A 23052-nucleotide genomic window follows, 5' to 3' on the forward strand; every position below is an offset into this window, starting at 1 on the left:
GGGCTGTGTGTTGCCGCTGGGTCTCCGCGCTGAGTGGAGATTTAAGTTAAGATGATAAGTGCATTGATGGAGCCGCCTATATCAGTATCGCCCTTGCAGGAGGCCGGTGGCAGCACTCTGTGGAGAGGGCCCGGGGAGCACACCCGCACCGCGACACGGCTCCTCCTCGCCTTCGGGACGGAGCCAGGGTGGAGACGAGTGGCCAGCGGCGGTGAAGCAGGCCAGCACCGCCTCAGCACCGCCGGCCCGGGCGCCTGACGCGACGAGCCCTGCGGCAACGGCAGGGAGGAGGCGGGGCACCGCCATGGCAGGGCCCGCGCTCGTCTCCCCGGCAACGGCGAGGAGGCGGCGGCGGCGTGTCGGCAGCGTCCACCCGTCAGTCACCTGACCGGCGCCCGCCGCTCACGTGATACGGTCTCCATCGTCGCCATCTTGAAGCGGTGGCCAGGGGTGAGGAAAGAAAATTTTTTGGTTTTTTCATTAAAAAGAACGCAGGTAAAAAGTGGGGCGGGGCCTCTGCGCCGCCGGGGCGAGCGGGCAGCGGCGGCGGCCGGCCGGTTGGGCGCGGGACGCGGCAGCGGGCGGGCAGGCCCCGGGGCGGCGCGCCGCAGCCCATGTGCGGAGCCGGCGGCGGATGCGGCTCCCGGCGGAGCCTCCCCTGGGTCGGGCCCCGGCCGCCGCCGCCTTCCTCCCCTGCACTCCTCACCGCATCAGCCTCCCGGGCGGGACGGCTCCTCGCCGACCCCGCAGTATCTGAGCGGTACAAAGCGGCGGCCGCCCGGGGAGCGGCGACCTGCGGAGGGCAGGGAAGGGCAGGGGCGTCCCGCAGTGCCGCGGCGGCTGTCGGCAGCGGGAAGCTGCCGCTGACGGAGTTTCGCTGCCCGCAGGAGCCGCGGTGTGACCAGACCGGCCGCCCCAGGCTCGGCGGTTGTGCAAAGCCGCGGTTGGCTTTTCCGAGCCCCGGGGACATTTCTGCCCGCCCCTGCCGCGCCGCTGGCCTGGGCGGGTGGCACGGGTGGAACGGGCAGCTCCAGCGCAGAGGCGTTTCCCTCTGGTCTGGATCGTCCCCTTCGGGCCTCTTTGTCATCCCCAGACCCCCGGTTTTAATTACCGGGTGGGCCGTGAAAAGGGTGCGAGCCGCCGGCAGAGCCATCTGCCAGACTGAAGTTTTACGTCATGGGAGATTGAATCATCTTTGTTCTTAGTGAAAGCTATGTAGTTATTAAAACCCAGATACGTGTCTACAGTTCTTATCATCCCTCTAAAAACCACAGTCTGCAGCGGTAAGCATTAAACTTACTCTGAACAGGGAGTGACAGAACACATATAGCACAGTTACACATCTGGTAGCTTACATCGAGTACCAGCATCCCAGATCAGCACATCTGAAAGTACTCTCTCTGTGTTCATTTTTGACATAGCAGTAGGATGTGGCAGCGCATATCTTTCATGGTCTGCCTAGGATCTTTCCTCATAGTTTCTGTGCTGCTTTCAGATGAAAATGGAAAAGAAAATATTTGCCATTTTAGCATTACTTAAAAAGTTTTAAAAGTATGAAGAATAAGTAAGTAGCACCATGTGCTTGTAGTTTTCCTTAACTCATTCTCAAATTGAAAATATTTCATGTAGACGTTATTCCTTTGAGCACACCATGTAATATTAAATCTGCTTTCAGGGGAAAAAGCACTTTTTTTTCTTTTTTACTTTTCATAAATGTTTTTTAAACATATTACAGCCAGTATGAAACAAACAGCTAAGTATTTTTGTATAAATAGGATGGTTTTCAAATAATAACCTTAAACTTCTTCTAATTTAATATATAATTGGAGGTACTACATGAAAGGGGTATAATTTTTCCTAGCCACATAGACGAGAGTTAGTCATTCAATATAATGTGCCAAACACACCATAGAAATAGAAGCAGAAAATGCACATCGGGACATCTGCTGTTTTATATTTAAAAAGTTAAATACTTGGATGATTTAGTTTAATATTAACTCTGTGGATATATATATTGATTCCTGTTAATAAGACAATACTGAACTTGAATTGAATAAGCAGCCTGTTTGGCATACTTGTACGTAAAATGATACTTTTTTTGTTTTAAATATTGTTTTTGTCTCCTACAATTGATCTACTATTGCAGTGCAGTATTGATAATTTTTAATCTGCTTACATAGATCCAGCTAAAGGCATAAGGCCTTAAGTAGCTTAGTTTTCTAGTTATCCTAAATAAACCCTATGGGTTTATTTGTATTTTATTAATTTTTCAATTTTAATGTGAATTTTAGCCATTACCAATTAAATACTCTTCAAACTAACACTGAAAAATAATAACATTGAAGAGAGTAACCTTGTCATTCTTAATGATTAAGAATTTACAAAAATTGCTGCATTTTCAACTTGAAATATTTTACATGAGCATATGAAGTGTGAATGATACTAACAGTGCTTATATTAATAGTTCTGACTCTAAGTCGAATAGCAAATAAAGGCAACTTGAGTAGTTCTGCCCAGAATTTTTCTACGGTGGGAAAGGGGCACCACCAGACCCACTCTCAAATGTCTGTTCATTATACTGTTGTATACTAAATCCATAAGTAGAAAAGACTGGATTTCGTGGGTCTTTAGGACCAGTTCTGGAAGTTGGATTGGCCTGTGTATCTTTCTTTCAAAAAAAAAAAAAAAAATCCACATGAAAGAACTTGGGATACATTTTAAAGGATGACTGATAAAAGAAATATCTGGCATCTCTATGTTCTAAATTTTATATATAGAGTATAAAAATACATTTTGTATATAAAATATATGTGGAACTTGAATAGATTCTTTTTTAGACATTTTTTCAGAAGTAAATTTTACTGTAAGACTTCTTGTCCGGCTCCTCCACCCCTCACCCCACAGCTTTGCCCACATCACAAAGTATGTTTTCATGTAAATGTACACATATTGGCTTCTAATTTAACCTCCAACAGTACCACATTATTGCCTGTGGTTTATGGTTAAATATGTTTAAAGGAAGTGTAAGTGGAAACAGCTATTGCCTTTAGCTTTCCCTCAAAACAGAAAAAAATTACTCTTTATAACTTTACTACCAATTGATTTTACTTACAAGTAAGGAACTGTAGAAAAAGCTACGATTAGTATTTTTTCTAGAGAATGACATTTATAATAAGAAGAGCGATTTGACATTTGAATGGTCTTTAATATAGTCATAGCGAAATGACTAATGCAAGTAAATACCAGAATTACTTTCTCCTCCTAACATTTAAAGGAAAAAAATAAACCTTATTTTTGTAAATTCTGTTGTTGCAAATTGTCATTTGCTTTAGGAGACATCAGTGTATCAGAATAATTATGTTAGGAATACATTTTCATATCATATCATGGGTTTTAAATATAAATATGCCAGTTGCTATTGATTGGTATATTTAAGTGTCTAGTATTCAAATGCATAGTCCTTGTAAAGAAAAAGACAATAGCTGTAACAGTGCTAATCAGCCTATACTTGAAAAATATTTATCTTGCCCAACTTGCAGGCAGGCAGTTATAGGCTGTCTTGGAATTATTCTGTCCAGCTGTATTGAATAGCATCTATGCAATCCACTAAACGTCCTCAGAATCTTCAGCCATTCTGAAAGTTTTTATAAAGTTAGTGGCATTAGACTTCCACATTTAGTAGAGGGAGAAATCTAAATCATACTGGGTTGTAATTTTAGTATCGTGCATGTATAAATTTTAATATTTTATAAAACCTTTTTTCCTAGGTATTATGGAAGAAGGAAGCAGCGTTGCAGTATTGATGCCAAATATTGGGGAACAGGAAGCTGTGCTGATTTCGGAAACACTGATTGGCCCAACACTGCAGAACAGCGAAGATCAGAGAAAATGTAAAACCGATCCTCTAATCCATGTTATCCAAAAACTAAGCAAAATAGTTGAGAGTGAAAAGTCACAAAGATGCCTTTTAATAGGGAAAAAGCGTTCCCATCCTAATGCTTCTGCCCAGTCCTTTGATGCAGACGATCTTTGTGAAATCCCTGCTAAAGCAATTGAGCTATCTGTTATTGCTACTAAAAAGACTGAAGAGTTACAAGCAGATTATTTTGTGACTGAATGTCTTCCACAAAGCAAAAAAAAGGTGACATGCTACCAGTGTAGTCTATGTAAGTTTCTATCACCTTCTCTCTTAACACTACAAGAACATATAAAGCAACATGGGCAGAAAAATGAAGTGATATTGATGTGCTCGGAATGTCATTTTGCTTCGAAAAGCCAAGAAGAACTTGAATCCCACTTCCAAAATCACCATGAGAATGACAGTAAAAATAGCATCCAGACAAAAGTGCAGCAATGCGTAAATGTCGCTCGTTCATTTTTGCAAGGGCCAGTGGAAGGAAGTGTCAAATCAGGGACTGATCAGACAGGAAATCTGGAATGTAAAGATATAACTACTACTCATGTGCCTGAAATGGGCAGGAGAAAATGGTATACTTACGAGCAGTATGGCATGTACCGGTGTTTAATTTGTCGGTACACCTGTGGTCAGCAAAGAATGTTGAAAACGCACGCTTGGAAGCATGCGGGTGAGGTTGATTGCTCCTATCCTATATTTGAGGAAGAAAATGAAACTACCAACTTGTCAGACATGGTTGTAACTCACACACCTCAGAGCGTGGATACAGTTGTTCTTTCTTTGGAAAACAATGAACTTGATATCCATAGTGAACCTTCTCTTCAGCTTCAGATTTGCAATTCTGAGCAACTGTCATGCAAATCGCCATTAGGAACAAATGTAAAAGAGGAAGAGATGTTAAATCAGTCTGTAGTGCATTCTCCTACTGCAGAGGTTTTGGAGGAGACTGTATCAGATACAGAACAGGATAATATGATGGCTGATAGCCTGCTTTCATCAGCACAGAAAATCATTAATTGTAGTCCAAATAAAAAGGGTCACGTTAATGTAATAGTAGAGCGTTTGCCAGGTGCTGAAGAAAGTGTCTTACAAAAGCCTTTCTTGATGAACACTGACATTGAAACAGAAAAAAAATTAATTTCGGAGGAGTCCCGTGTTACCTGTGAAGAACCTGATGAAGTTTATAATTCAGATGACATCCAAGAAGTAATAATAGGATGGAATAATGCTGAGAAGAAAGATAATGAATTAAGCTCTAATAAAAGCATAACGACTGATGAAAATGCACCTCCTGTACGAAGAAGGACAAATTCAGAGTCTTTACGACTACACTCATTAGCTGCAGAAGCTCTTGTTACAATGCCTATCAGAGCTGCAGAACTAACAAGGTCTAGCTTCAGGACTCTGACTGGGGAGGATGCTGTGGATGCAGGTGCAGGGCAGGGAGAAGCTGATGGCCCATGCATGGCTCATTCTAAAGTGGTGTCCTCACTTAAGAGTCCTTCGGAGGAGTTTAGTGGCTTAAACCAAAGTGAATGTGCAATAGTCGAGATACAGAAAGAAAGGCCAGAGTTATCAGAAGCACCAATTAAAATGGGCATCAGTATGTCACTGCTCACTGTCATTGAAAAACTGAAGGAGAGGACGGATCAGAATGCTTCTGATGATGACATTTTGAAAGAACTACAAGACAACGCACAATGCCAAAATGCAAATGATGCAAATATTCCTGGGAGTAACCTCGTAGAATATATACCTAACGTAGATCGACCCTACCGCTGTCGCCTCTGCCATTATAGCAGTGGTAATAAGGGGTACATAAAACAACACTTGAGAGTCCATCGTCAGAGGCAGCCCTACCAGTGTCCTATCTGTGAACACATCGCTGACGACAGTAAGGATTTAGAGAGCCACATGATCAACCACTGCAAAACAAGAATGTATCAGTGCAAGCAATGTGAAGAATCCTTTCATTATAAGGTAAAGTTCTTTCCTGTGCCTGTCTGTAATAGCTAAATAACCTATTTTGCTACTTTTTTTAATAACTGGTGATCCCTCTTTCTAACTGAATTCAAGCTGACATCCGGGCTTCATTGTCATTAGAATTGGAGGTTATTGCCAGTAGACCTTTCCAAATATACAATTCAGCTATAATTATTCAGCTTTACCCACTGAAATTAACTTCTTTCCTCACATAAGTTATTGTGCCAAGAACCATCTTAGGGACATACTAATATCATGTTGTTTTTCTGCCCATGTGTAGCAACTACAGGAAGAAATGGAATCATCAGAGAACTTAATAGTTGAAACTTTAAAAGAATGTTCAAACACGCCTGCTAGTTGTGGGTGTGTGCAAAAATAACTGTGACATTTGGGGGTACCATGAGACATTTCGAAGCAGAAATTCTTTTCTTTTTTCCACTGCTGTTGTGTTGGACTGGATGTTCTGTAGAACTTGGATATGAAAGATTACACACCAGAGCAGAATAATGTACTTCTGCTATTTTTATAATTACTATTTTAAGCATTAGTGCTGGTGAGTGTGTTCCTATGTACTCAGTACAGAATAGTACTCTACAGAACAGTACTCTACAGAATAGATAGTGTCTAGCTGTACAACTGAAACTCTTGTAGGCAATGGTACTGCAAATTTTCCCATATTTACTGTTGTTTACTCCTAGTTTGAAAAAATGTACAAGTAGGGTAGCAAAAGGCCTGCCTCTCCCCTCTCCTCCCCAGGCAAGTAGAAACAGGAATAACATATTCTTAAATCATTAGGCAATATGAAAATTGAGTCAATTTTCACACAAGCCATCCTCTAACCTCTAATCTAGTATTGCTTTTGGAGTATAATAATTCTGGAGGAAGAACTGTTTGCCACTTGTCTATGGGAATGGAGGAAGAAGGAAATTTATTTTCTAAATAAATACAAATCATATAATCTTCTCAGTCACTCTCATCTATCCTTTATGTTATTAATTAACGTTATTTACTTTGTTTTGTTTCTAGTAAAATTACCTGAGGCATAATCTGTGTATTTTTTAACATACATTCTATAACAATTGTCATTAAAACGTAAGTAACAATGTCACAAATTATTGCAATATTTTAAGTGGCCAATGTATGTTTATAACATATATTTAAACATGGAAATTTGTTTTTTCAGAGCCAACTGCGAAATCATGAAAGAGAACAACACAGTCTTCCAGATATCTTTTCAACAGCTACATCTAACAAACTAATAGTTTCCAATGGAGTAGACGAAAGAGAAGGTACCGTTTATATTTACACGTGAAATTACAGTCACTCATAACATTACTTCTGTTTGCTATATTTGTATAAAATAGGTTTTAAGATCTCATTCATGCTGAAACGTTTCCATGCCTGTTCATAACCATAACTGTATGTTCTTTTCAGTGTCAAAAACTTACCATAGTCAGTTTTGAGAGATCTTGCTGGCATTTATTGGTAGGTAAGACATGTCTAGCCCCTGTAATTGGACCTTGTATTTATTCTTATGAAGAACAATGGGAATGGAGTATTACTCTGAATTTTTAGGAAAAAAATCTTTTTCTCCTTCCTTCAGCAGCAACAGTATTTTCTGAACCACCTACAGTAAACAAAATAAAGCCTCTTTTAAACTTACTGTGGTAACGTAGCTTGCTGTCAGCATACACATACAATACTGTCCATTCTGTGTTTAGACATTTCTGTTTAGTTACGGTAATGTCCAAAATGAGTCATTTGCTTTAGCCCTAGAGAAGCAAACATACGGCATTCTAAAAATGCAACCTGTATCTGTAATAGTTGCGGGGGTAACCGTAGGTATGCATTTTCTAAATGTTTGTTTAACTCTGTATCTGCTTATAATTTAGTAGTGCTTGTTTTAAAAACAACAACAAAACCCAAACCTTTGATGTGTTATGGTAGTGAAATAGAGTAAAAAATAGCCAAATTTTGAAGTTTAGGAGAAAATGTGGTCTTAAAATCCTTTGGGTATCCTGGAGGCCCAGTATTTATTATTGGCACTTGAATGCATCCTCTTCTCTGGTGAGTTAAAGTTCCTGAAAATATTTACAGCATTTTTATTATGAAGGCAACACTGTAATTATTAGTATTTTTCAATTTTAGAGCATTGTGGAAAAATACTGGTAATTACATCACCTCTGAAAAACTGTTGGCTGAAGTATTTCCATTATGTGCACATAGCTCTTTTCTGTCCTAACTATGGTCTCTTGTTTGTTTAGATAGCAAAACGTACACTGTAATAGTACTTAGACTGCAGTTAAAATTTCTGGGTTCTACTCTCACCACTGCAGCTGATCAGTGAGTGTGAAAGTAATCATTGACATTGATGCAACTACTTGTTAAAAAAGGTTCTAACCAGCATGAGCCAGGGCGGACGGGTTGAACCACTCATGATTTGTCATGGTACATGTCAGAATAAAATGAGATCCTCAATTCTTGACTTCTTTTAGCTCATGTTGCCTCTTTTCCTGGCTTTCGGTATATAAGTTAGAAATGTGAAAGTTAATTACTTCATCACCCTCAGGTAAAATGACCCTTCCCGACTCCTTTATTGCTCTCATCAATGCAGAAGGCATTTAAATTCAGGAAACTGATCCATAGTGGTTATTACATCCCTAAGAGCTAAGCCTGGGAGAGCCATCTGAAGTCAGGGGGAGACAGAAGAAGGGCTAGAGAGGGTCTGCTGGTAGTGGGATCCCTGTGAAGTAAGTTTGGTTTTTTTCTTTCAGAAGAAATAGCATGAATGTTTTAATGGGAGTGATAGGAAACAAAATATTGTTAGTTTAGCTGGTTACAAATACCTGTGAGCACAGCTTGGGCTATTACTTCTGACAATGTTTTGTTTGTTTTAAAATAAGATTTTTAAAGATGGCCAGATAGAGGAATAACTACCTTTTAACTCCTGAAACATGTCAGATTTTGGGGAATACTGTACCTTTTGAGCTAAAGTCCTGTTAAGCTGACTGAAAATCAAGATGCCTATCTGCTTTTGAAAATAGTATGTTTTAATAAGGTAGTTTTAGAGTTTATGTTCTGATCTTGTAACTTAACTTCCATCAAGGAGGAGCCCCTGTCTGCTTTCAATTTAATTACTTTAGAGATTTTTTTTAAATATTTTTTGCTCGTTATTATCTTATAAAAGTGTTACAGCCGTGCACTTTAATTGATTGTTTACCCCACATAAAATTTAGTAATGTGGCTTGAATTAAAACAGTTCTCCTTTTAAACTTTTATTAACTTGTACTGTGGAATGCTTAAATTATTTCAGAACCAATTTATAATCAAATTGCAACACCACTGCAGTACAGCAATCTCTTGTCAAACAGATGTCATCCCTATAAAGGAACACAAAACAGAGAAGTTTATGGCATAGCATCTGTTTATGTGAAAGATGCCTGAGCTGGAACAGTTTCATCTCTTGTTTATGAAATAGTTAGTCCTAAAAGTCTCTTTATTCATCATGGTTGTACAATAAATTAAAAGGCAGCATTATGACACTGGATATGATCGGATTGTAAATGTCTAATAATGAAGGAATAGGGTAATAAGCAGCATTACAGGAGCACCTGTTACTGCTGCTAGAACAAAGATCTGTCATTTCCATGTTCACTTTTAAGAGACCTGATATCCTCCATCCAGAAAGCAAAAAAGGCCTCAAACCCACAAGAAATAAGCCAGTGGAGGGGGTGGAGGACACGACTGTTGTTTCGCTACAGCCAGAGATTATATGATGTATTATAATTTATGTGCATTTTGTTGAAGGAATAAATATAAAGTAGTGATCGGTATAAATAATTGCTCCTAAGTGTGTGCTACTGGGTGGTTAGCCACTTATGCAATAGGAAATATGTTTGCATAACGCTTTAAAAATCTCATTAGATACTGTTTGTTTTAAGCTGCCTGCCCAATAAAATACCAAATTTGTAACAGAAAATACATTTGGAAGCAGTTTATTCTAAAGCTGCAGAATTTAAGATGGAAAATACATTGAAGTAGAGCATGCAATAGCTCAGCCTTCACACAACCCCTGCTCTCCCATAGAACTGCAGCCCAGTAAGTGTCTTTGTATTCATTTGAGGTCTTCTGCATAAGTGTACATTTATAAAAGAACAATTGTAGAGTTATACATTCCAAAGTCTCAAAGTATATGATTAAGATTGTTTTGATAATTTGCATTAAAGAAAAAAATTAACAAATTTTTTAAAAAGCTATATGAGCATATAGTAGGAAAAATTCTGGTATATTTTCCTTCAAGTTTGAATTGCAAAGGGTGCATATTATATAAAAAATAATACGGAAGTAGTATCAGAATGCTAGAAGAGTAAGAACTTTGTCATGTTGTAAAGTAAAAAGTATAAAATAATTTTTGACTGCAAGTCGAACATTGGCATACAGACCATCCTCTCAATGGGACATGGACCTTCAGTGCTCCTGACCTTTGCCAGCCTTTAAAAGAATTTCTCAGGATTCAGATTAGAGGGATCCCATTTGGGAAATCAGAACTTATATTTTTCAGGGAGGGGAGTTATTTTTGGTTTGGGGAGGAGCTGGGTGGCCTGGGAAGTAAATCACCTGCTATTATCAGAGTTCTTAAGGCAGTATATACTAAAAAACATCCAGCTAATACACCCTTTTCTGTTCCGCCTAGGATCTTCTCGTGTATTCTACTAGTAGTAAACCCCTTCACAACACAAACTAATGATTTGGTTTGTGCTGGAGATGTGTTTCATAATGATCTTAAAGGTCCCTTCCAACCTAGACGATTCATATGAGCATGAAGAGTTTCTGAAGTCTGTTCTTGCAAGATTTGAGCTTTACTTTGTCTCCCACAGATTATTTATTGAATTGTATATTTATTTTGGTTTGGTGATGTATTTTGGTAATGATCTTTACCCAGCAGAGAAATTCTCCAAGGATCTCTATCAGAGTTTCTTCAAAGCCCATGTATGTAACCAGAGTAATGGCTTGACTGTTCAGCCAGCTAATAAGAATTTGGTGTAAAGATAAAATGAACTTGAGCACCTTACTTGCACTTGGGGGGGGGGGGGGGGGGAAGTAGAATTACTTAGGCTAGTGAAGAGATTATATGCAGAAAGAAAACTCTTTGATTTTAGTTAGATGTTTCTTTTGGCAGTAGTGCTGATTTAAACAGCTCCAGCCTTGATGTTCCTTCATGTTTCTGCTGTTCCCTCATTTGGGGAGTGCTTGAAGGCTGCACGATAGGCTGGAATGGGCAAACGACCTGCATGAAAAATAGCATCCCTCTTGCCAAATGTTAATATTTTAACCCAAATCAGTTCAATTATTCAATGAGGGAGCAGGAATAGGGCTGTTTAAGTCTACACACCTACATCTCAAAAATATTCAAACTGTGCACTTGCAGGCACACGTTTTCCTATGTTAAATTAGTCATTAGCCTTTGTCTCTGCAACCATTAATTTTTCAAGAGTCTCTTTCATTCTGGAAAGAAAAAAATGATTTTTGTTACAATTGCTTTTTAGTAATTCGGAGAAGTTCCAAATTATTTCTTAACGCATCTGGACAGTATCTATTTTTTTAACATCTCAGATCCTTCTGAAAGTGTGAGTATATGTGGATGATAAAGAGGATTTAGATGCTTTGGGAGGCCTTTCGCTTTTCTTTTCTATGTTTACCAGTTGGAAACTTGTCCTTTCTCCGTGCCCATCTTTTCCTTTGATTTGATTCATTCTGCAAAGCAGTGAAACTGCTGGGTTCAGCAGTTCCCACATTTTATCACTTTTTGCTGTAACACAGGATTTTAAACCAACTACAGGAAGAACGGAACTGTCTGCATAGAGAACAAGAATGTGTTTTCCTAAAATTTTAATAATTTCAGTAAACGGTAGGGGAAATGCAGAACAGCATGGTAAATAAACTATACCCTAATTATCTCTATGTCCATTGCCAGTTTGGTCCAGATACTTTAAAAGTATTAAATATTTATAGATATTTAAAAGTATTACTTTAAAATATTAATTAATGCTTCATAATTCAATTGGGATGAAATTATCATCTGTGAACTTCTTACAATGCGGGATGCTACTCTCTAAAATAATGGATTTTGTTTCATATAGGAAGTAAGTCTTCAGTTCAGAAACTGTATAGATGTGATGTATGTGACTACACAAGCACAACTTATGTTGGTGTACGAAATCACAGACGAATTCATAACTCCGATAAGCCATATAGGTAAGTGTCTCAATTATTGCTGGCTAATGCCGTGTGCTGGGTTTACTTGTTTTAATTAAAAAGGTTACTTAACTACTCCTGCAATTTTACAGATATTGTTAAAGAATTTCAATTACCTAATTTTACTGCAAATTTGAAGGAGCTACACTTGCTGGTTGACTCAAACTATGTAATTAAGATTTGCAAACTTTTCTAGAACCCATCTTTTGCTATAGCGGTCTACTGCTTGTTTTCAGTTTGAAGCATTCAGATGTGGAAAGGGAAATAATTACATTGTAATACTGAACTTTGGCCAATAGTAATAATACATTTCTCGAACTCCTTGCACACTTAAGTTCATTTTGGATTTGCTTTATTGCAAAATGTTTTCCATTGTGTTATTGCTACTTTGCACATTGGCTTCTACAGAGTGTGGCGAAATTCTGCCCTTTGTCCTATCGCAAGTCCCCTCATCTTTTTCACAGGTTTCAAACAATATTAACACACTCACTTAGGATCAGGTTTTATAACTTTTCTACAAGAATGTTATATGTATTTATATAGCAACTTTGGTATCTAAAATCACATGCAATACTATAGCTCAGGTCCCCAGCAGAAAAATAAATCATGCATTTTTCTATTGGTTGCTGCATAAATTCCTGCAAATTCAATCTATGCTCATTCAGTGTGGATCTCTGTCCCTCTCTAGTGGCTAGAAGATAGATCTGAGTTAATGGAATCTTTGAGCTAATACACTTCTTTTTAATACAAATTCTGAAAACCCAACACCTTGAAATGCCAAGCTCAGCTAGGGGCTTTCTCTTTTGGATAAACAAACCCAGAAGACGTGTTGTCTTTTAATTTCTGCATTATAATGATATCCCATAACAGCAGCAAAAATTTGCAAGATGTTTGCTTAGAGAGAAAACGTGGAATGCAAATAGACTTTTTTTTCCTCCTCAAAATCTTCCCTATTGCTGTTATTTATTACTTAGTGGGGTTGGAACAGCAGATACGGTGGAGTGTCTTGTATATGGTAGTTTTTCTGAATTGGTGTTAGCCCGAGTGCTTGATTTAGGAACCCTTGAAAATTTTCAAGTGGTGATATAGACTGCTGCATACTAAATTTAAGCCTACTAGTCTGGCTTGCTTTTCTTATTATTTTTTCGTAAACCCCTTACACAAATCTGCAGATCTGGTAGGATACTTAAGCCACAGCCTAAAACCCACCAATATCCAGTATTTATGGTATTTCTCCTTCTGAAACAGGTATTCCTCGAGCCTTTCGTAGTATCAGCTAGCAACCTGCTACATTGATGCCATTTTTATAGCTGTAAATGTATTTTATTATTTGTTTAACAAAAATTGCTGGAAATTAAACTATATAGCTGCCAGTGATGTATTTTTGTAGATTTGATACCTTCTGGATTTAATACTGCACCATTAAGTCCTTTCAAAGATAAAGTGAGCAATCTCAAGTTTGGTATCCTGCAGTCTCAAACTGTTCCACACTATGGACCAGACTTAGTAAATATTGGACACTTTACCATTTCAAAAAAATAAACAACTAAAGTCCTAACAAATATGCAGGGTTTTAGCTGAGCTTGATGGCTTCTGTTTCAATATGTTATGTATACAGGAAGCTTGTGTGGTAGTATATTGATATTTATGAATAGGGTAGTATTTTGTGTAATATTTTGGGGTCTAAATCTAGATCTAGACTGTTTTATGTATTGTTTTTATACAAAGATATCGTGACATAAGTAATGTAATAAAAATTTAGACAGCATGATGCAACACACTTGTCTTGGGGCACTTGAATCTCAATGTGTTGATGTTGTCCCTGACTTCTATTTCAGGTATAATGCTCTGAAACTTAGACGTTTTATTACCAAATAGACAGTTTGGCTTTTAAAATGCCATGAGAAACACGGCTGTTGCATTAAGCAGAACACACATTCTTGAGGAACAAGACACACTTCTAAATACACTGTGTTCCCTGTAGCTCTTATGGTCATATTCTTCCTTTGCATAACACAACCAAGCAAACGGCATCAAGGCCACATCCATTCAAGTTCATCCACATCTCCCTTAGAGTTCATGATGCTTATCAGCTTCAGTAGAGTGCACAAGGTAGATATCAGAAAGGAACATAGTCTGTATGCCTAGTGATTCCTGCTCAAAAGTGGAGGCTTTTTTGGGTTGCAAAAGATTCTCATGGTCCAAAAATTCAAAATTACTGCAATCGCTTGGACATCTGTAAATATTGTTAGTCTTTAACTGTAGTCTTTCCAGTACCTTTGCTTTCGCATAGATTTTTATTTCTGGAATAGTGTTAGCAGTTAATTGTCAGATTAGTTTACTTCTTGTTGTCTCTTTAGATGTCGAGTATGTGACTTCGCCACCACAAATATGAATAGCTTGAAATGCCATATGAGGCGCCACCCCCAGGAGCATCAGGCAGTGCAGCTAATGGAACAGTACAAGTATGTAACAGTCCTAATTTGGCAAAAAGCTGTGATAGTAGTGATTTTGTTATGTTAAGATACAAAGCAGAGTTCAGATTCTATTCTTTTCCCTCCTAGATTCATTCTTTGTTCCAGTAAATTTTTTTTTTTTTTGAGAGAGAGACAGACAGAAAGAGATTTGATGTAACATTCCCAGGTGATGTTTATGCTAGCTAATTAAACATGTCCATGACCTCCCTCTGGTACAGTATTCAGCTTTTTCTTTCCAGAATGAGGTGGTTGCATATAAACTGCCTATTGCAAGTAGTTTCTGGACTGTGTTAATTACCAAAGCATGCCCGGAATTGTTTGGGAGTGTGCGTGTGCCAAAACCGTGCCAGGGGCACTTCTAACATTTAACATTATAGATTTTTAAATTCCACAACCCGGGAATGTTCTCTAGCTTTGTTTAATGGGCCAGTCTAGGCAGAGCCTTTGCATATACATGTTAGTTAGAATCCAGATTGGCATCACACTGCCCTAGTTAAGTAGTATGAATGGTCATTATGTTTAAGTGAGGCATGTCCTTAATAGTCTGTCCATAGATATGTTCATTTTTTATATATGTATGTGAGAAAGTTGTCACAAATATGTGCAACTGTTTGCTACTAATTTGCAAAAAAAAAAAAAAAGCTGGGAAAGGAAAGAAAAAACAGGAATATGCTGAACGTTTCTTTGCGTAAGATTCAAAAGGCAATAGGAAGAAGCCAAATAAAGCACATTCACATAAGGATTTCTTTTCAAGAAAATCTGCTTGTACAACTTCAGCATTCTTCCACTGCGTTTTTTCCCCCAAAATGTTCCTAGTAGCACTTAAGTTCTATTTGCTCTACTCTCATACTTCATGCAGTATTGATGAGTGCTCTTAGTATTACCAAAGATTACTGAAAACCTCCACACTTCGGTCCCTGCGTCCCCAAGGAAATACTCTATCAAAAGCTGCAAGATAATTGTTTCCTCAGTAGATCACTTTAGGATACACTTGAACTGTAAAGTTTAATAATTCAACATAGGTCAAGCAGTAGGCCAAATCATGCTATAGAATTGAAAGGATTCTACTACTAAATTCAATGGTAAAATAATTTTGCTTCTCTGGGAATGTCTTGCGTATATTGTAACTATACATTAACTATATGATCATAAAGTGTAGTGCATCAGGCTAAAGGCTGTTGAGTTTCTGTCTTTGATTTGAACTATATGTTGAAGCAGTCAACAGCATTTGGCTCATGATATTTTTCTCAGCAAAGTAAATCTGATTATAAATCACCTGAGTAAATTAATCCACTTCGGAAATGGGACTGTAATTAAAAGGGGATAAAAACAAACACTGAACTGTTGCTTTATTCGCTGTTTTACCAACCCACTGACCAAGCTGTATTAGTGGTGCAGAAATATCATATATATAATACATGTGGAATACATGTGCATATAGAATAGAATTAAGATTATTTTTTGATCTTTTGTGTTTTGCAAAAAAAAAAAAAATATTTTGGCCTAATTTTATCTGTAAATTAACTATAAGGTCTGCCTTTTATCTTATTTTTAATGATGCCATTACTTTGTAAAAGCCTTATTAGAAATATTAAGATTCTCAACCTGAGAGTGAACTTGCCTATACTTGAAAGCGTCCATTTTCTTTATAAGGCTTCAGATTGGAAGGAAAAGAGAAAAACAGGATAGTACATTCCAAATCAAGTAATAGAGAAAAGCGAGCTAGAAGGACATGCCTCTTGTTTCCCAGCAGGACAGAATTATCTTGCTGCATAAGCAAGGTAATGTACCATGCCTTCACTGAACTTGTGAGATTTTTGCTGTACTCTACAATCTTCTGCTGAACAGAAATAGTTTCCTGTATACGATTATTTGCAAGGCATTTAAGGAGTATATCCTACTGTCATTGAGAAAAGTGGTAAAACCATACTGAACTGTAGCGTGTAACACAGTTTTATGTAGGCCTTCTTGTGTTTCCAGGTTATATTTCTGAAAAGGTCTTAAAAACTTGCAAAAACTTACTAGTATAGTAGTCATTTTAACAGACTCTGGCATAGTGCAACATATTGGGGTCACATTGCTTGAGCTGAAAACATCTTACTCTCATTGAGGAATGAGATAATGAGATGCATTCCTAGCTATAATTTATTAGAACAAGGTCACCTTCAGTTGATCCTGTTCTTTTCCATGTGATTTGAGAAACTGAAGACTTCTGAAGTGGCAGGTAGCTAAGCTAAGTAGCTTCCTCGTTCAGAAGACAAGGAGCTATGTCATCTTTACCATGAATGTTGTTCTGCTCTGGAGTGATGTCGTGCAGTATCACTCATCTCCTTCGTGCTGAGATGACTAATATATCATCTTAGAAAACACTTGTAAAAAAACTCCTCTGTTGTATGTTCATGTATGAAAGAAGTTCTATGGGATTTTATCAGTCTTGGGTTATTTGTGTCCATAAATATACACTATATCTCTATGTAAACAGGATTTATTCTTCAAGGTTTTGTTCTTTACTGTATAGGACGGTGGTTTACAGGAAAATAGATAATTTAGTCTTGTGGTACTGTAGCTGATGGAAAACTTTATGGACAAAATTGTCACCTGTCTGAATCGCTATCTGTGAATATATTCAAAATCTGACTGGATGCTGCCCTCAGCAACCTGCTGTAGCTGATCCTGCTTGAGCAGCTGGATTAGACTAGGTGATCTCAAGTGGTCCCTTACAACTTCAACAGTTCTGTGATCCTTAAATAAACTAATATATGCTACACCAGGAAAGACACTATTAGTTCAATTACAATTATCAGTGCTAATTACACAGCTCCTGCTTGGTTCAGAGCAATAGCAAAGTGAGCTCACTACCTGCCTGCCCGATACCACACTGATGTACTACGTGTTTCTGCAGTCATCAGAACTATTGCATTTTTGCAGTATTTAAACAGTTTTAACAGGCCAAACAGATAAGATTTTAATTCAGTTGTTTAAGAAGTCAGAGGAAGCAAATTTAAAAATTCTCAGACCTCAAAAACAGTCTTAGGTTTCAGGATGAAACTTTGCAAACTAACTGGACCTAGTTATGAAACTGAAAAGAGGGACCAAGAAGAGGACTGACACATTTCTCTCTGTTTACTCATCCTTTTGGAAGAGCTAATACAATACTAAACTAAAAATTTAACTTCTAAATGTTTCTATTTTTCCCTGTCTGCTTTCTTCCCCTAGATGTTCTCTCTGTGGATATGTATGTAGCCATCCTCCATCCCTGAAGTCCCACATGTGGAAGCATGCAAGTGACCAAAATTATAACTATGAGCAAGTGAACAAGGCTATTAATGATGCAATTTCACAAAGCAGCAGGTATGTCTGATTTACTTTCAAGCCCCATCATCTAGAATTCTCAAAGGACCCAACTCTGATCCAAAATAAAGTTCCTATCAAAAAGCAACAACTGTATGTTTTTATATTTGTTTCGGTTTTTATTATTATTTCAGGTTTCAAGGACAGCTTCCTGACAAAACCTTATTAGAAGGCACAGATGAAAGTACAGTATCTATACTAGGAAGTTCAGACAACTTGGTGTCTTTTACAGAGTCCATTAACCAGACTACAAATGAAATTTCAGGTTCTGATGAAAATGAGAAACCTAACTTGATGAATACCTCATGCAGTTTAGAAAAGAACTCCACTCTACCCCATCTTGGCACAGAATACTGTGTTCTTCTCTTCTGCTGCTGCATTTGTGGTTTTGAGTCTACCAACAAAGAAAATCTGCTCGATCATATGAAAGAACATGAGGGTGAAATCATAAACATCATTCTAAATAAGGACCACAGCACAACTCAGAGCACAAACTAGGTGAAGCAGTAAGTAGAGTGTTTCCTAGAGTGAATATTTTCTTTCTTTGCTAATTTTTGCCTGAGAAACTTGCTAAAGAGAAGAATTGCAAGCGAAACGTGATTTCCCATCCTGAGTCCTTGTTTCAGTAGGAGTATAATATTTAACCAGGGACCGATGAATCATTTAGGAGATAAATATAAGAAGTGGAGAATAGAACGATCCATTTTAACCTGTTTCTTTATATGGTGCCAAGAATGTAGGATTGCTGGGGTTTTTTTCTTTTATTGTCAGGTACTAGTCAGTAATAATGCATTTGTACAGTATGTTAAAACCCAAAGGTATGAAAGCTTTGTATCAATTGAAAAGCTTTTTTTCTTCCTCCCTCCTATTTTCCATGTATTTCAGCAAAGAACATTTTACCCTCTTTTTTTGAAACTAGCAACAGAACAGATAAAAATTTTACAATATGATCTCATAGACTCCACTGCCTGGATTCTGGAAGGTAGGGAGAAGGGAGGTGGGTGAGGGCACACGTGTGCTTGCACACACACATAGGTGTTTCATTTTCCCCAGTCTATTTTTAAGGTCTTCCAAGCTCAAGTCATCCTTTGACAAAGACTGCTATCCTTTTTATCGGTTTAGACCAGCAGGAGCTGAGGAGCCTAGAAGCATTTTGCTAATAACTATTTGATTGGATCCTAAGTAAAAAAACTGCTATCTTTTGAACTGGTAGCGTGTAAAAGATCCTTTATAGTAATGAGCTGCTGTTTCTTAATGGTTTTCTTGACACATTCAGCAGAACTATTTAAAAAAAAAAGCTTATCATATGTCACTTTTAATTTGTGGTGATTACTTTGCAGTATGTATGAGCAATGTTTTTTAACGAGAACAAGATATTATCAGTAATTGCCACAAAGAAATCTTGATTAAACCTACATAGATTCCTAAAGATGTAGGTGAGGACAAACTGGGATTTTGAGAAATGCCTACATGCTTTGGAGTTCTTTGAAGTCCCACTGGCTATCTAAATTCCCCATTTGTCTGGCAGAGCTGTAAGCGTAGAAATAATTCACTGAAAGATAGAGTAATCTTCCTATAGGAGATCATGTATTTTTTAAAAAGGCAAACAATATTTTAAGCAAAAATTGTATCCAGCCACTTGTAGAATAAATTTTACTAGTGCTTATAATATGGATTCATAAAGGGAATTAAGGATTACCTTGTTCTCTAAGAAACACATTGAAGTCTCTCCCTTTTAAAGCCTTTAGCTTTTAAAATCACAGTGCTTTTTTTTTTTTTTGCCTTTTTTTTTTTTTTTTAAACAGTTACAGCAGTTTGCAATAGAAGGCATTCACCTATGTATCAGTTTGGAGTATTATTATACTGGCTAATTACCTGGCAACTTTGTTGAGGTTATTTATAAATTTGGCTACTTAAACTGTTTGAAATATACACTTCAATCAAGTGAAGTAGTAGCATTTCCAAAGAAGCCCTTTAGCAGGCAGATTTCAACTTTCTGGTCTGGCATGTATTTCTGCTTTTAATGAGTGGCATATGCACAGAAGCATGACATGGGGATGCAGTTACCCAATTTTTAGTAGCTCATTACTTAAAAAATTACTTACTCTTAGAAAAACAGTATTTTATGGTTACTTTATACATTTCTGCTGGGAGAAATAAGCTATAACTGTAAATCTAAGAAGGTGGCATAGTTAGTGTAGAGTCTGTTGTGCTATTGCTGACTAGAAGCGGCAAACAGGAAAAGAAAACAAGTTTTGTTACAACTCTATGAAGCAGCACAAATTCTAAAGGCCAGGGTAAAGGCACTAAGATTCCAAGTACATTTGATGATTTTTGTTTTCAAATGATTTCCTCAGTTTGGCTTGTTCTTTTGGGTTAAATATCTATTATTTTGTTTATAAATTAGATAGCAGAAAGTACACATTTTACTTTAAAAATTGGTCAGAATATAATGTCAAAGTGTTTTTGTGTCAGATATTTGAAATATTTTAAATACATATGTGAAGTAAGTATACATTATTTTCTGTTAAAAGTTATTTTTCATGTTCCTACAGATGGATTTTACATTTGGAAAACATGATTTATTTACATGATCTCAAATTCAGTTAGAGATAGTAGACTTTTAATAGGATATTCATACAGTCTTACTGACACCAATATTTTACCTTCAATATAGAATTCATGTGAAAATATTACATTATCTGGAATATATCTCAACTTTCTCATTCAGAGATCCCACTTGTTGAAAAAATTAAAGGTAGAATGAGATCGGTAGTAATGCTGAACTACCAGTCAGTATTCACAGAAACAATATTTTGCCACATTGTTAGTTTTGTGTAAAGGGATAATTATTTTAAAGCCGCTCAGCTAGTGAAAGATAAAAAAGTGAAAAACATCCATTCATAAGCGAAGAAGATGGCAGTGAACCAAGACTTTAAAAGCCAGTAACCTTGATTAGGTATAATGCACCAGGACTCATTGCAATGGGATTACTAAGCAGGATGCATCTATTCACAGTTGTTCTTTGCCATCTTGTCGCTTTTTTCTTTTTCACCATGTGTTCCTATAAAATAGTAGAAAGTTAGTTGCCTCTAAAAACCATTATTAGTCCTAACAAATGCCAACAAATAATTCTTTCCCATATGCACAGAATTTTTTTATAACTGTCTCCATGCTGCTTGCCATTAGTTACACACTTACTATTCCCATGGACTTTATCAGAAGTTCTGCATGTGAAGTAATTATAGAGTTAGTTTTGCTGAAAGCAAATTATTCCTCAGGTTATCTGCTTTAGGAAGTGTATGGTTGGCTTGGTTGCACGTTATGTATGGGGTTTTAAGCACATTTCAAAGTCGCCAACACTGCAGTCTTCCCCTTTCTTTAAGCTTTTAAAATATTTTCGGATCTTCTGTCACAGCACTATCAGATGATCAGCTATTCACTTGCTGTTTGTTTAAATTAGATTTTATTCTGTGATATGAACTGTAACTCACAGCTTTGTTTTAAATGCCTATACTTCTACTAAAGAGAAAACTTTGTTCATACTAGACCATACTGACAAATAGGTGCATATTTCATCTTTCCGATTTATGCTTGGCCTGGAAAAATAGAGTGGGATTCAGTCAGAATTATTGTATTTTCCTCTTTCAGAAGCACTTATTTAATCATTTTAAAAAATGTACAGTTGGTGCTCAAAGTAACATTTGTTAAGATATATTTAATAGAAATTTACATTTGCATTTGATATTCATGGACATGGGTACATGTATTTTTTTAAGAAAAGGTATTGTAACACTATGGCACTGCTTTTATAGCCAAAGTATAAAAAAAAATTTAGAAAACTGACATGTAAAGACTGCAGTTAATTCTGATACTGTATCTTATGAAATAGAATGACTTTCATTTTATAAAATTATCCAGCACATTAAGCTGCATGCCTTAAGCTCTCTCTAGGATTGTGTTCCTGATAGAGGACTGTTTGGAACTATGAAGCAAAGTCTGTAGTAGTACTTTAACTACCTTCTGAAATACTGTACAATGTTAGAATAATTTATTTTGCTTTACAGGAGTTTGTCACGTATTGACTTTAATATTGTATTTTGGTAATAAACTTTTTTTGTTAAACGCTTTAGTCACTTTTATTTGACCTGTATGAAATATGAATATGGAAAATTCAAACACTGAACCAGTGTTTACAGAGATGGGAATCTGTTTAAATCAAAAAGTATTTGAAATATTTTACTGCCATTTCTCACTCCTGTATCAAGTTATTACAGTTATAATACTGTTAATACAAGTTTTCTAAAATAACTGTAGTGATGAAATATGAGACTGTTAAGTCAAAATACCTGTAAGCCTGCATGCAGTTATGATGGGACAACACCGAAGGGCAGAACTCGACTTTCAAAATCCATAATGAAGCTAGTGGCAATTTTTTCCCTAATTTAAATGGAGTGAAAGCCTTACACACCTTTTTTCAGGTAAATGATTGACTCTTGCTTATCCATCACATAAGCTAAAACATATCTTGCAACCTAATTTTAAATATACAGCATGTTTCTTGGCCTTGCTAGAGCTTTTCTTCCCTTTTTTTTTTTTAGAAAAAAAAAACAACAAAAAAAAAAACCAAAGTCTAACTCAGTTGCTGTTGCTGGCCTAGGAGAGAAAAGAGAAAGTACAGCCAGAGTACCCATTGCTGGTATTGTCATGGTTTTCATTTACATAAACAAGCTATCTTCTTTCATTTTGTTGTTACTATTATGGCCCTGGGCCAAATACATTGAAGTAAAAAAAGCTGGCACTACTAATGGGTTTAGATGCAATGCTACAGAACGCTGGGTGGTGCAGCTTTTTCCCGCTTTCTGTAATGCAAAACTTGGGAAAAGAGTCTGTGTAGTAGGATGTGGCATCCAGGTATTGTCCTATTCACTGGGCTAAAATACCTGACTCTTAATAAAGCAGAAGAGCCTCATAAATAACCTGGTCATGCATGATCCAGCTGGTATCCCAAGCCACCTTATCTGCTGTGAAGCATGTCTATTATCAGACCCCTTCCCTCTCTGCCAACCC

General features: G+C 37.2%; 1 protein-coding gene across 6 annotated transcripts; it reads left to right on the forward strand.

Moving 5' to 3' along the window:
* Nucleotides 1-367: 367 nt before the first annotated feature.
* On the forward strand, nucleotides 368-22107 carry ZNF507 (zinc finger protein 507). 6 transcript variants are annotated; one of them, XM_054197563.1, is made up of 8 exons: nucleotides 850-1283; nucleotides 3768-5896; nucleotides 7083-7188; nucleotides 12040-12154; nucleotides 14515-14619; nucleotides 17848-17982; nucleotides 18117-18166; nucleotides 18248-22107. In XM_054197563.1, the coding sequence occupies exons 2-8, from the start codon at nucleotides 3773-3775 to the stop codon at nucleotides 18478-18480; spliced, it is 2868 nt and encodes a 955-aa protein (XP_054053538.1). In that variant the 5' UTR covers nucleotides 850-1283; nucleotides 3768-3772; the 3' UTR covers nucleotides 18481-22107. The 6 variants fall into 6 exon arrangements, with proteins under 6 accessions (XP_054053536.1, XP_054053537.1, XP_054053538.1 ...); XM_054197561.1 differs by lacking the exon at nucleotides 850-1283 and adding an exon at nucleotides 368-450 and having other exon boundaries at nucleotides 18117-22107; XM_054197562.1 differs by lacking the exon at nucleotides 850-1283 and adding an exon at nucleotides 421-495 and having other exon boundaries at nucleotides 18117-22107.
* The last annotated feature ends 945 nt before the right edge of the window (nucleotides 22108-23052 follow it).

The sequence above is a fragment of the Rissa tridactyla genome, chromosome 4 (assembly GCF_028500815.1).
Source record: "Rissa tridactyla isolate bRisTri1 chromosome 4, bRisTri1.patW.cur.20221130, whole genome shotgun sequence".
NCBI classification, from domain to species: domain Eukaryota; kingdom Metazoa; phylum Chordata; class Aves; order Charadriiformes; family Laridae; genus Rissa; species Rissa tridactyla.

Excerpts from the sequence above, each read along its gene's own strand:
- ZNF507 (XM_054197561.1), top strand. The coding sequence starts at position 3,773 with ATGGAAGAAGGAAGCAGCGTTGCAGTATTGATGCCAAATATTGGGGAA. Across the intron at positions 5,897-7,082 it reads AAGAATCCTTTCATTATAAG|AGCCAACTGCGAAATCATGA; the intron begins GTAAAGTTCTTT and ends TTGTTTTTTCAG. Across the intron at positions 12,155-14,514 it reads AACTCCGATAAGCCATATAG|ATGTCGAGTATGTGACTTCG; the intron begins GTAAGTGTCTCA and ends TTGTCTCTTTAG.